This window comes from Phaethon aethereus, assembly GCF_964289735.1.
Source record: "Phaethon aethereus genome assembly, chromosome: Z".
Taxonomy (NCBI): domain Eukaryota; kingdom Metazoa; phylum Chordata; class Aves; order Phaethontiformes; family Phaethontidae; genus Phaethon; species Phaethon aethereus.
In genome coordinates, this window is record NC_138577.1 from 40,566,111 (window position 1) to 40,580,758 (window position 14,648).

The 14,648-nt window shown below is 44.9% G+C and overlaps 1 protein-coding gene across 1 annotated transcript in view; it reads right to left on the reverse strand.

The window, feature by feature from the left end:
- Positions 1 to 11,192, reverse strand: part of PCSK5 (proprotein convertase subtilisin/kexin type 5) — a gene marked incomplete at its 5' end in the record, with an annotated part of 195,672 nt that extends 184,480 nt beyond the window's left edge. Inside the window, one exon of the mRNA XM_082013448.1 lies at positions 10,995 to 11,192. Coding sequence (XP_081869574.1) covers positions 10,995 to 11,192 — 198 coding nt within the window. The remainder of the gene's footprint in view (positions 1 to 10,994) is intronic.
- Positions 11,193 to 14,648: the final 3,456 nt, after the last annotated feature.

Below are 14,648 nucleotides of genomic sequence, written 5' to 3' on the forward strand. Positions count from 1 at the left end.
TAGGTGTGAATAAAATTGTAAGAATGTTGTGCTTTCGACCCAACGAAGGGGAATGATTTAATGCTTAAAATGGAGCAAAAGGGAGTCTGTCAAGAGGAAAACTGAAAACAGTATAATTGTTTATACTGTTATGCTAGTTAGGGCTGGAGCTCTTGTGTGGTGGTGACGGGACACATCTGGTCTGTCAGACTTTCTGATACAATTGGGGCACCTGCAAATGCATTTCTAATATTCATACTAAACAGTTATTGAAGCCTTTACAAATGGCAACTGAATACCTTCCTGAGCTAAATTTCAGAGACTCTCTTTGAGGTCCAGTGAGAGAAGTGCTGTTCTTTAAAAGCAGAAAAAGCTAATCTGAGCAGTAAGACTACTGTTCACACATCTGCATTGGCTCCTCTCCACCCCCAACTGGTAAAACTACTGCTCCTCATGCAGGACCAGGCTTGGTTGCCCAAGAGGAAACAGAGCTTATTCTGTAGTCCATCCCTGCAGGGAAGTAGTGCTGCTCATTTCCAAGAGGAGCAGGGGAACTTGCTCAGCTTAAAGCCCTGCCATTGCTGTTCATTCATGGTTGGCTCAGTGGAGCCCAGCATACTCACAAAGCACTGAATTTTTTTCGAAGTTTAGCATTTCATTCATTTGCTTCAATTAAGCTCAGATGGGTTACTCGAGATAGGATACTTGAAGTACAAAAATCCTGCAGTCCAGAGTATGGAAGGAATATGGATGAAATAGCTGAATAAAACCACTCAGTACATTAAAGTAACTCAAAGCAATAGGAGCAGTGGCATGAAGTCTCTCAATTCAAAAGCAGTTTTCACATTTCAGGATAGCTGGGTGACAAATGTGATGTCAATTTTTAAAAGGAAATCTGAAGCACTATGGACTTGCAAGTCACTAGTAGGCAAACAAGTAGAAACTAAGAAATAAGAGAATTAATGGACACTTGGATAAAAAAAATATTGCTTTGGAAATAGAGAGAGAAAAATTCTGCCTTACTAATATATTAGTGTTCTTTGAAGAGGTCAAGTAGATAGATATATTCTGGTTGGACTTCCAAAGGGCTTTTGACAATGTCCTTCACCAATAGCTTATAAGAATTGAAGAAGTCATGGCATAAGGTCTTTGCATAAGCAAGTAATCAGTTAAAAGACTGAAAACAAAGCTTAGGAGTAATTAGTTATTTGTTTATTAAAAAGCAGTTAGCTTCTCGCAATGGGCAGAGGTCCCTGCTGGAGTTCCGCTGGGGTCTGTGGTAGAACCTCTTCTGCGACCTACGCTATCTCATTAAAAAAAAAATGCATGGAAAAGGGAGTGAGCCATGAGGTGTAGAGGTCAGCTATTATTAACAATCACAGAGGTAATGGCTGTGGCTGACTGCATAAGCTGCAAAAGGACCTTGCAAAACTGAGTGACAACAATGAAATGGCAAATGAAATCCAATGTAGGCAAACACAGCTGCTGAACTGATGCACAAACCTAACCTCACACTAAAATGAACTGTTTTGAGCTGCCCAGTACCACTGAGAATTGATGATCTCAAGGTTACAGCAGACTAATCCATGGAAACTCAGCTTGGCAGAAGTCCCAACAGCAAACAACATACTAATCACGATCAACAGGAAGTACAGAGAATAAAGCAGAGAGCATAGCACTGTAAGAATAATGCAAGGTTTTGCCACACTTGAAGTACTCTGGGCAGTTCTAGTCCCTCTCTGGAAAAGTTTCCAAGTGGGAGAAGAAGGATGGACAAAGATATGGTACACCCTCAGTATGAGGAACAGTTAAGTAACCTAAGACTCTTCAGTCTAGATATGACACAGTTTAGGGGAAAATATTAGAAATCTAAAAGATCATGTATGGCATAAGAAGAGTGGACAGAGATTGCTTTTCACCATCTCTTTCAGCAGCCATCAAACAAAGCTAGTTAAGTAACAAGCAAAAGAGAGGTGGTTCTTCATGCAGTGAAGTAACAGGCTTTTAAAATCCTTTCCAGAGAATATTGTGGATGCTGAAAGTTTATTTTTATTTGAAAGACTGGATAAGTGTCTGCACAAAAAAAAAAATTTTAAAAAAAATTGAGAATTTCTAAGTATGCAGAAACCACATCCAGCTCGGGCAGTCTCCTGAGCTGAAAACAGCTGAAGGGAGTGTGAGGGAGAAGCATGGGATGCTTGTTTTGTTCACTCTCTCCCACAGACAGTAATTTAACACCACTGCCACAGGCAAGCAGGCTAGATGTATCTTCTAACTGACCCAGAATGGCTTTGCAACCTTACGGGTCTATTCCAATAAAGGCTGTTCACGTGAACAAAAATGTTATAGGAACTACTTCTCTATGCCCTAGACGTCATTACTACCAGCTTTAGAGGTGTGACAGAGTGCATTTTCTCTCCTGCTTGTCTTTAAGACATCAGGTTACTGTGTTAATATGTTACAAAGAAAAGTTCAAGAAAAGCCAAAAATGTTCTTTAGGTTTATCCAGAAGGGAGGCTACCTGCTACTGTTGATTAAGCTAAGTATTTTAAAAAGGAGAACATTACCCAATTCCAGGAGTGAATTTCAGCCACACTACTCTAGTCAGTAACACTTTCACTGCCTACTAAGCATTTTTGCACAAAACCTGGCGGGTTTATTACAGTTTGAACAAGAATGAGTAAAATAATGTAGCAAAGGTTTTAATTGTGACTTATGTCTATAACTTCAGTTTGGCCCTGGAAAACAAACATAAATGAAGCCTATTCCCTGTTGGCATAGAAACATCTCCAAAAATTTTAAAAAAAGGAGAAAAAACGTAACTTGACCAAAAATGGCCCCTTGTTGATGGCTATCCCCCATTTAGAAGCACGCTGCCTCCATGGGAGTAGATTCCTTCTATATGGAAGAGTCTGTGCTGAGAATTTTTTTCTTTCCTAATTTGTTTAGAACTATATAGCCCATGATCATGCCAGGCTAATGTGCCTTTTACAATCTCATGTCCATCATACATCATCATGTAATCCACAAGAATTTCCACAACAATCTATTCTGGCAGGAATTCGTGTGTAGCTTTGACAGTCTTCTGGACTTGCCAACATTTTATTCCAAAGAGTTTTTCATTCTGCAAATATCAGTCAAATGGGGTCCAGCATGCTGCCAAATAATCACTTACTGTCTTAAGCTATACATCTCTGGCAAGCAGGATTCTGTTTGACCATATTTTTTCCTGTGTTTGGCAGGTGACAATGAGCACCACAGTTCCTCACTAGGGACCACATGATTTATTCAGATCCATGGCTGGTATCTGTATCTCCCCACTTTGTGATTTTACAATTCACCATTTGGACAGGAAGATATACTAGTCAATCACAGAACCACACAACACAGCTGCAAAACATGCAAATATGATACTGGAAATATCTTGCCTGACAATGCCTAGAGAATCATTTATGACATTGTACAAAGCAGAGGGGAGGTTGTGTACAAGCTGGCCATCTCTTCTGGTCAAGGCAAACAGATGTCAAAAAAAACCACAGCAACTGGAATGACCGTAGGAGTGGGAAGCCCATTTTCTAATACCAGAAGTATGACACATTACTGATTTACCTCAATATGTTTTACAGATTTCTTCTGCTTCTTTCATTTTAATCTAGCCTGGACCACTTCTTTACATATTTTGTTTGAGAGGAGCAGTGCCCACAAACATTGCCATTTGTAAGTTGGTCTTGCAACTAATTGTTATTCTTAAAAGTATAATTTAGTTTGTGTTTGCCTAAGGGCTTTAAATAAAAAATCACCACATAATTTGCATCTTTACTATGCTGTTAACTGAGATTTGCATCTTCTCTCATTTTGTAACAACATACGAAGACTATTAGATTGCCTCTATAAACAGAACCCATTTGGCATGACCTTTTCTTCATCCAACTCCTAATGAAAGCTCACATTTAGTAGTAGTAAGCTCTGCTCTCTCTCCCGCCTCCCTCTCATTTTTAACTACACAGACAAGAGAATACTCCTAAGTATGAAGTAATTAGCCATGCCATACCCTTTGTATTTTCCAATATGTGCTGGTTTTCTGTTTTGTGGCATGTGAGCATTTGCAAGGATGTTGTTTCAGTGCTCACATTTTCCAAATATCCTTCTATCTGGTAGTTATTCTCTACCAGTCCCTAAATGTACTTTTTGCTGCCATGAATAAGAGAAAATTCAATTTTCCTTGGTGTATCTGTGTAATCCCACTACATCTGCATGTGCTTAGAGTACACCTAGCTTTGATTCTCTTAGTACCACAGTCCTGTTGCTTGCATCTTTAACACTCAGGACTTCATTAAGCTTATCCCAGCTACTAAATTTTAGTAAAAGTAGACTGTTTCAATGCTGTGACCATACAGGCTCTTAAGGGGCATGTCTCTTCTGTTAACTGTCTATATTATTATTTAGGCATAGCTGAACTTCTCTGCACACAGAGGTCTACCATCCTCCTTTTTGAGTTATCCATGTAAGGTCGTGAAGATTACAGCAGCAAACTCCTTCTGTTGCTGAAGACAAGCAACTTACTTTAGGCTCTTTACCTTAAAATAAGCTCCCGTCTCTCTCAACTGGATGCTTTTTTCTCCCGAGTCTTCCAATTTCAACTACTTAGTTTTGCAAAATTTCCTCTTGCCTCCCATCAGGAATAGATTTGGAAAATGAAAAACAGCCATTCCTCCCATTCTTTCTGATCAATTGATCTTGTTACACAACATCTTCTCTGTGCCATCACTGGGACCTCAGGTTCGAAATGAACTAATATTTATTAACTCTTTGTGTTATTTGCTGGGTTTAAATCTATAAATTCCCAATAATAAAAAAAAACCAAAACTTTTTGGCAAATCACATCAGCATTTACATTAGCTAAAAAAACACATCTATATATCTAACACTGACTCCTGTGCCACACCTCAATCTTAGCACACTTAAGTGTCTTTTGGCAAACAGTGTGTATTCCTTGCAGGAAGAAAATGGGAGGGAAAGGGTAGTCTGTCACTTGCCAAGGGTGGGGAGTAGGCCACTAGACTCTGGAAGAGATCAGAAAAGAAAAATTACTGGAAGAATACAATTAGGAGAGAAAAGATGTGATCTGTAAAAGTGCCATCCTCAGCCCCTGCCTGAAATGAAGAAAAAAAAAAAAGGATCAGAAGGATCTGAAGTTTACTGCTATACTAATTAATGCAGCATTTCTCTCCCTTGTTGGATTCATGACAAGATACTGTTACCTTCTATCACCTTTGGGATATCAGCTGTTTCTCATGCTCTCCTGCACCTTCAAGGAAAGACCCTGCCTTAATGAGAAACTCCTGACACCTGATGACAGCAACCTAAAACTGATGAGGCACCATGTTCTAGAAGAGCACAAACCTATAAAACCTCCCTTATTTTGAAGTCCACACATTTCAAATTAAAATAAACTCATGTGCCCGGAGTCAGTTACTGGACCTCCTCCTCTTTCATCTATATAAATGAAGAAGTGAGGGGAAGTAGCTTAAGCCAAGAGCCCAAAAGCCTTCGGCATCAGAGCCCAGAGTAGCATTCCCAGCTTCTTGGATGCTTCACAAGTCATCCCTCTATAAGCTGGTGTTCCTTTCTCCAGTCTATCAAGAATATTTTAGCATCAAACTACAAATTCACATCCAGCAAGAAGCTGTGTTTACAAGAAATGAGGAAATTCATGGGAATCAATATGACATAACAGTACAGCTTAGTTTTCATGGCTGTATCAAAAGAAAGCTTCCTTCTTTCACTGTATAATAAGGAATCTCCATTCTATCAACACAGTCAAAATATTTATGCCAATTGTACAAAATCCTACACAGACTATATGTTTAACCCTCAGCAGCTGCCAACAGTGAAAGAAACTTTCCCAAAAGTCAGTGACAGATACTTGCTCTAAGAGAAAGATCTGTTTAGTGTAGCCACTGCATGATAGAAGGGTAAAATCTGTCAGCAAGGAGCTGCTGGGGCATGTGGTGTTCCCCAAATTGTTCCATCCAGCACATTACTTAGAACAACTCCTTGGCTGCCTTGCATTGTACTACCTTATCACAGCCCCAGAGTGCTTGCTAGTCCAGACCACTCTCCTAAAAGACCCATGCAAAAAGAATACAGATTACTTGTTCACATGAGACAAAGATTTGCTCACTAGAGAAAAAAATAATTTAACTTCATGGGTAGGCCAGAAATGCCTGCAATGCATAGCAAAAGGGGAAAAAAAAGGCAACCCTATGCATTTAAGCCCTGATATTACATGTTTGTGCTATTTGAAAGCCCAGTTAAACACAAGAGACCTTAGGCCAATTCTTTTGTAGCTTATACTGATGCTTCACTGTCTTTGCTCCATCGTCTTTAATGCAGCTGTGGTTATGTCACAGAAATGACATTACCGGTAACCAAGTACTCACACCTGAAGTTATGGGACAGGCCTTTAATGAAGGCCTGTTAATTTGAGTGCGCCCTACTGCCCAAATCTCCAAACTGGTGGCACTAACTGCAGCAACCAAAATCACTGACTTTCCAAAGGATAACCTGCCCACTTGTGTCAGTCAGTAAGGGAAACTAGCACTTCTGTTTTTGTGACACGTAATCTTCGTTCAGTCCTGTGGGGAAAAGAGTTTTCCAACAGAAACTGAATAACGGTTGATACAACTATAGGTCTAAGTTGCTGCTCTATGCTTTTCCAAGCCGTAGATGAAGAAAATTAATGAAGTCTCACTAGATTCACTGTGAAAATTCAAGTATCATTGAAGAACAAGCTTCTATGTCTACTGTCAACTTCACACTGGTAATGGTAAGGAAATACAGGAGAGATGAGCATTATGTTGGAGCAATTTGTAGGAAACAAGAACCAGAACATGTAGCCTGGAAAAACAGAGTAAAGGAGGATTCTTTCTCTGTTGTGCTTCATCCCCTGAAAATTAATGGAAAACTCCTCTTTTGAATAAGCAGAGAAGCTAAAGCTTCAAGTTTCTTTAATGAGAGATGGAGACCACAGAAGTACTTTGAGAGCAACAGGTGTTTACCAGAAGCTATGAGTTGCAGGCTCACCAGCAGGTCCAGCAATGAAAATGGACTTACGAGGTATTTCGAGACTCAGTTGGCCACCCTCCAAATCACACAAGCACCAAAAAAGAGAAAGGTAAATTCTGCCTGTTACCAGGAATGCACCAAATAACAACATCTGGGAGAAGGGATGTTGTCTGGTGTTTACAATTTACAGCCTTCCTTGGTCTACCATCTTGTCTCCTCTGATCAACTTAATGTACCTTTCAACGCCATTTTTCCACAGACACAACCCAAATATTGCCTCGTCTTAACTGTTTTACTCCTAACCTACCCTGCTCTTTCTCTCTTCCATAGCACCTTGCACCTCCGCTCATGCAAAATTAACAGGGTGGGCTGGTAAGAATAACATCTTCAGATCCCCTCCATTTTCCACTATTCCTTTCAGCTCTAATCATACAGTTAACTGGTGTCAGAATACTTCTCATTTCCAACTTTGCAACCGCATCTACTTGACTTCATTTTTTATACACATATTCACTACCTCTTACTTCAAGTATTTAATTGATTATTTTTCTGGGTCATTTGTACTCAGTCAGTTCTTTGGGTCAGCCATAGTGTGATTTGGGTTTAGCTTTTTGCACTTTCTTCTTAAAGGTGAGCTCACAAATTTAATTTAACCAAAAATATTATGCTTAATGCATTACAGTAGGTTTTTAAAGTCTATTTCAGATGATTTTTGGATGTGTGTTTTTATGAGATTTGTAATTACCTTTTTCAAGCAGAAGTAAACAGCTTAGCTTTTATGATACTTTCAGATTTAATTATAGTATTTCAGCTTACCTAGAAGGGTTATTATCTGCAAAAGCAAAGTTTAATTGCCTAGCCATAGCTGCTACAGTATACAGACATTAACCATGTGAAGTCCTGCCTCTAACAGAGAATTCTGATTACTGGTTATCTCTTTCAGTGTTTTCACAGTGTATTCAGCTAAGAGAATGTCTTTCAACATCTCACACCAAATACAGATTTTTAAAGTGCTTGCAGTTGTCTCCCAGTAATAAACAGTAGATTCTTGCCCCATTCTCATATTCTTTTGCACTTCTGTTCTGTGTCAAATATCTTCCTCCTTTTCCAAATCTATGCAAAAAGCCCATTACTGGCAAATCTAACTCATCAGTCCAGACTGTTCCCAACTTCCTTGCTCCAGAAGTTAATACCTTACTCCCTTTACCCATTTTTATCACGTGATACATTCTACATAGAGTGATGGATAAGCTTCACAGAAAACTATTCACTTTTTTTTTTGTTTTTAAGAAATACAGTTATAGAACTATTTTACATAGGCTTTGAACCATATATTTACATGTTAAACTATGTACGGTCAGACCACAGCCATTTGGATTATTTTATGCACTTGGAATTCTCAATTTATAAATTCTATCTAGCAACCAGGTCAGTCTGATGAATAAGCAGTAGCTGTGAATAAAAGAACAGACATTAGACTGACCACCAACATACTAATGAATGTGCTGTCACAGAAACACCGTTTGGAGATGTTTTTGCAAGAAATTATCAGAAACTTAACACTGGTCATTGTAAAAAGATACCCATAAACTCTGTGTAAGACTTTGTGCAAATGCACAACACTTCTTAGGACACGTAACTGTAACGGTTGAGTACTGAGCTCTACACTGGCATGGTACAGCGACATCTAACATCGAGTTCCTCCTGTACAAAATACATATAAGAAGCTCTATGGAATTTCTTCACATATGCCCACCACCTGCTTCTTGTTCTTACAAGGCTGGTTACAGCCAGAAGTGGAGGAATCACCCATCAGTCTCATTCATATTATGAGTAAAGTTTTCTTTCTCATGCATCCATCATTTAACATTCTTACGTTCCTCTTCTACTCCCTATGTGCTGAACTAAGTAACAGTATTGACTCCCTACACCTTCTCTTAATCTGCACACTCAGTAATGTATTTTCCAGTTGTTCATTATTTATAGTGTCTATTCGCTCTCATTCCCATCTGTATACCTGATCACTAATATATCTATTATTAATATCTCATAGGTGTATACATGGCTTTCATTGACATGTAAGAAGCAACAGTGGCTTACTACATTCTTTCCTTAATTCAACATGAGGTTTGGATGTGCAAGGTATAAAAATGAGGGCTCAGAGTTAGCCAGCTGGCCTGACAAAAGACAAAAGGGGAAGAAGTGCATCCCCCAACCAACTACCTGTTGCTTATTTCAGCAGTATAAAGGCCCGGATAGGAACATAGAGAAACACTATGAGCAAAAGATGCATGTAAGACAAAAAAGACAGACATCAATGCAAAAAGCCTTGCATGTGGATTCCTAAATGGCAGTTTCTAGGTCAGGATTCAATTTTGACATGAAGGTTTCGTACCGAATTTTTGTGTCTCCAAGTGGGAATAACATTGCCTACCTGCCCAAGTGCTCCAACAGGAAAGCTGGTACTCAGTTTTTCTAAGTAAATGCATTTTTACATGTCATGGTTTGTGCAACTTCAGTGCCATTTTCCAGCTTTTCTTATGTAAATTATTTATCTTAATAGATTGCACAGCTGTCTTATTCAGGCTTGCAATCACTGGGAACGGTTGAAATGGGCACTTCAAACTTCTGAGTCAATGATGCAGTATGTGGGAACTCATTCTACAACACAAGTAAAAACTGGGTCCTACTTTGATCTGGTTAATGTAAAAGGCTCGTTGTGTAAACGCAGCTTCATTTTTGTGAATCTCATGTAGAAGATGAAGCTTTCTGTACCTGTAAATGCACATTTCTAAACTTTCAATTCATGTCGTATGAACTACTATCTAGAAAGACTGTGCTTGGATGTTTGCACCCAAGCATGCCATGGAAGTTTATTTTTTAGGTCCTCACCTTGTTAAAGCCTACATATATGCAACTCATATTTTGAGGATAAATGTCAGCAAAGCCTACGATCCTGGGCACAAACTCTGGCAGAAAAAGTCATTTTAAACAGCAACTGTGCCTAGCTATAGCAGCGGGAGATTTTTCAGCGTGATGGGATCCAGCGAGGACCAGGTGTTTCCTCACTTGCAGTTCCTGGACCTGGCTGGATCCAACAGTTTCCTCACAGGGCGATTTCTGGATCTAGCCAGTCCAGGTGTTTTCTAACGAAACATCTGCGGGCTCCGCAGAGCCCAGGTGCTGCCCAAGAGGCCGGGGAAGCTCTGCCCACAGCGCCGGCATCCGAGAGCCGACCTCTTTCCCTCCCCTCATTTCACAACAGACCCGGCGCAAGGCGAGCGGGCTGCGGGACAGGACCGCGGCGGCGGCGGGCGGGCCGGCCGCCTCCCACCCGGGGGCAGCTCCGGCCCCCTCGGGCGCGCTCCCCCTCCCCGCGGCACCCCGCCGGCCGCCGCGGGGCTCCGGGCCCGCCCCTGTCACCTCTCCCTTCCGCACGCCCCGCCAGACAAGGGGGGTCGGGACGCCCCCCGCGGCGGGCCGGCGGTGGCAGCTGCCACGTCCTGGCTGCCGGCGAGAAGGGCGCTCGCTGCGGGGCGAGCTCCTCCGCCGTTGCCTTTTTCCCCTTTGCCAGGGGGCCGGGAGGGTGCCCGGCCCGGAGCGCAAAGTTCAGCCGCCGCGGAAGCAGCGCGGCGGCGGGCAAAGCCGCCCGCGGCCCCCCCACACCTCCGGCCCGCGGCCGGCTCCGCGCCCTGCTCCGCACCTGGCCGCGGAAGGAGCGCTGCGGCCGCTGAGGACCGACCCCTCCGACGCATCTGCCCCCGCGCATCACCTCCGCCGACCCGCGGGGGCCGCGGGGGGCTTCGCGGGCCGCCCGGCGGCGGGGCCCGCGGCGGGGCCGGGGCCGTGCGGCGGCCACGGAGCTGCCCGTCCCTTCTGCCCCTGCCCCGGCGGCAGCGGACCCTGCCCGCCGGCGCCCGCTGGTAAGTAGTTGTAAGGAGGGTTACCTGTCCTATATTGACGTATCCGTATTTGCTCGCTATCCTGTTGGCCTCCGGGAGCCCCCCAGTTATCCGCACAGCCCAGTGGTTGGTGTAGAGGCGCGTCCTGCAGGCGGGCAGCAGGAATCCCAGCACCAGGGTGAGCCGGCAGAGAAGGTCCCCGCCGCCTCCGCCTCCCCAGCAGCAGCGGCGCTTCCAGCCCATCTTCTTCTCCTCCTCCGCACGCAAACCCCACAAAACTTCTCCTTCCTTCTTCCGAGGCGCTTCTCCTCACCTCCGGGCGGCACCGGCGGCGCGTCCTCCGAAGTTACCCCGAGGAGGAAACTAGGAAGAGCTTGGAGTAGTGCATTGAACCGCTCGGGGGTTAAATGATGAGGGGGTTGGGAATAATGGTTATGATCGGTGATTACGGCTGTCCCCTCCTCCCGCCGCTCTTCGGGAATTAAGTAACTTGCTTGGAAAGCTTCTCTTACAGTTTCTGAGCGCCAGCTTCTCCCACTGTCCCCAGCTACATGTGAAGTCGTCTCTCCGCGAGGAGGGCTCCCTCTCCCTCTCTCCGCGCTTCCCTCCTCTCTGACTTCCTTCCCTCTGCCGCGATCTTCTGCCTCCTCTCCCGCGTCTGGCTTTTCCTCGCCTTCCCTCTCGCCCGGACTCCGGGAGCAGCGCGGCTGCGGCGGCAGGCGGTGTGTGAGTGTTGGCAGCTGAGCGCCTCGGTTCACTCCGGTTCGGCCACCTCCCTCCCTCCCTCCCTCCCACTCTCTCTCTCTCTCTCCCCCCCCCCCCCCCCTCCTCCTCCTCCTCCTCCTCCGCCCGCCCTCGCTCCCGCCCGCCCGGCAGCGCCGAGGGCCAGGGGAAATGGCAGCCGCGCCGGCCTCGCCGCCCCCCGCGCTCCCGGGCCCGCGCTTACCGCCGCCCCCGAGGGCCGCCCCCTTGCCCCCGCCGAGCTGGGAAGCCGCCGCACGGCCGGCGGGGCTGCGGGAGCCGCGGCGAGGTGCGAGGCCTGCGGCGAGGCCTCGTGCTCGGCACCGGCTGCGGCCCCCCGGCCCAGCCCCCGCAGGCAGCCGGCGGCGAGGAGGGGCTGTGGCAGAGACCCGGCTGCCCGGCACGGCACGGCACGGCCCGGGCCGCCACGCCGGCCCCGGGGCAGTGGGCCAGGGTACCAGCCGGGACACGAGCAGCCCCAGAGCGGCCTCACCGCCTGACACAGGCTGTTCTTCACGGGGGTCTGCTGGCCGTCATTCTACAGACATTGCTCGGCGGCGGGTAATGTTGAACTGTCTTCAAAAGTGGGTGCATGGTCACCACATTCGGAAAGAAAAGCGGGCGCCCACCGATTCAGCGTGGGAGCTGTGGTCCACACGAGGAGCACGGCCTCCCTGGCACTGCCTCGTCCCTGTCCCCATGCAGCGTTGGCCACAGCTCCTGCCGCCATGCTGGGAGGTGCTACCGGCAGTGGAGCACCAGCAGGCCTGGAAAAGATGGGGCTGGTGGTGTGGCGGCCCAAATGCCATCAGCAACCAGTGGTGCTGGGGTGGGGTGGGAGAAAACTCACGTCCACCCCAGCCCAAACTGTCACTGAATGAAACCTTAGAGCCACCACAATGGCTTTGCACAACCTATGGTACTCTCTTTTCTTTGACAGAGTAAGTGTCTATCAAATTCAGTCTGACAGACCTACTGTGAGGATCCATTACAGGTTGTGAAGGAATTTGAACATGAGGAGTACTATTGTAACGTGTGTAAATGTTGTGGGGCTTTTTCTCTCTCCCCAGGACCTGTGCTCCTACCTTTAAAGCCACTGTTTTCCTTATAAAGTAGAAATAGTAAAATGCAGATAGCCGAAACCACATGTTCCACTTCAAACCATTCTCTGCCTTAAGTTCATTCATTTCTTCCCTAAACATCCCTATTATATTAGTGACTAACATCTTCTCACATCCTCTGGTTGTTTTTAAAGGGGATAAAATGGGGAAATCTATTCTCTGCCTCCCTGTTTGTTCTATGTCTCCAAAAATTTATTTTCCAGTGATTAGCTTTTCCCTGTTAGTATTTTTTCCCGTAGTTCGCATTATCATTTGCTCAATGTATTGCAACATACTGTTCACTCCTGTTTGTACATTCAGCACCTCGACATGGCTTACCTTCCCTCGGATTTCACAGATGCTGGCTCACTGTTTATCAAATCCTTCTACTGAAACCAAAATCAACACTCACCAGATTCAACAGGAATAGTTAGGCCCAGATGGTTACACCTCACAGCTAATATTCATAAATATGCATTAATTGAATATGACATTAAATCTCCTCTAGAAATTAGCTCTCCTTATTGACTGATTCAATGATGATTACACAAGTCAGCTCTCTTCCTATATCTAGAGTGCTTAAAGTATCTTTAATCATGAATGGCCACCTTACTGAAGTACATAGCAATCAATGGGTCACAAAACCTGAACCTTATGCAGTCTCAGTTTGTTTTTCTGAAGAGGATAAAGTAAAAATCTATTTTCTGATCTTTTCTCAGTGAATTTTACTCTTGTTTTGACTGCCTTATTTCCTGCTATAGGCGGTGGGGGGGTTTCTGGCACAAAAGGCACAAACTACAAGCAAAAAATAAAGATATACTGTCATGTATCTACTTCCAATTTGGCTTATATTACAGAGTGTTTGTATCACAGGCACCAAAGCCACTAGGAATTGGTAGACTTGATAAATACATCACTGTCCCCAAGTTTCTTTTCCTAATGCTGCATTGCATTGGGTAGCCTAACAAAAAGTGTTGTGAAAGTTGTGCTATACCAAAAAACAGCTTCTGAAAAAGGAGGCACGTGGTTCCCAGAAGGCATTTTTTTATGATTATGGAGTCCTCTTTTCAGAGCCCACTGAGGCAGATGGCAATCATAGCTAGTGTGGGAGCATTTGAACCCATTTCAGTGTGAACCCCAAACTACAAAGTTTTGCCGAGTACCTCATCACAGCCACATCCGTAGGGGGGGACTGCACTCCCCACCCACCTCCAAAAAAAAGGCGAGAACTCCTGCATTCCTAACCCATGCCATGTTCTAATTTAAGCTGCTTCTTTCTGAAGCAGCTGGGAGGTAAGTATACTGGGCGCCAGGTGAGCGGAGAGACCGCTGAGGGAACTGCCAGGAGTGCTGTAGTTTTATTCAGCGTGCCTGCTTTATGTGGACTGCATGTAGCTGGTAGCTGAGCTTCCTTCTGTACTCTGTTGGAGGCCAGATAGCTTGTCTGTACACACCATGCTCTGGGGGAAGCTTTTTCTCCTCCGAGCAAGAGCATTAAATTCGTTTGTTTCATGACCATTGTCACAACGTGTGCCTTTTATCTCTCCCCGCCCCCCCCCCCTTACCCCTCTGCTATGATCAAAATCCGTATCTGGCTGACTGCTTAAAATGCAAGTTTCCATGTGTCTCTGTCTTGTCTTTTACTTATTGATACTAATCCCTGAATCCCTCCTCTGTTGTTAGTTCCAAATGATTGTGATCCAGGATCTGACCTCAGTCTCTGTTCTCACTTTCGTCCTCTTTAATCTAATTGCCTCTCTTCTTGCTATTTTGCCTACCTAGTCCTGAAATTATTCTTTCCTTTCTAGTCCTTTCCCAGCCTGAAAATCCCTCTGGCTCGCTAGCTCTGGCAGCCTCT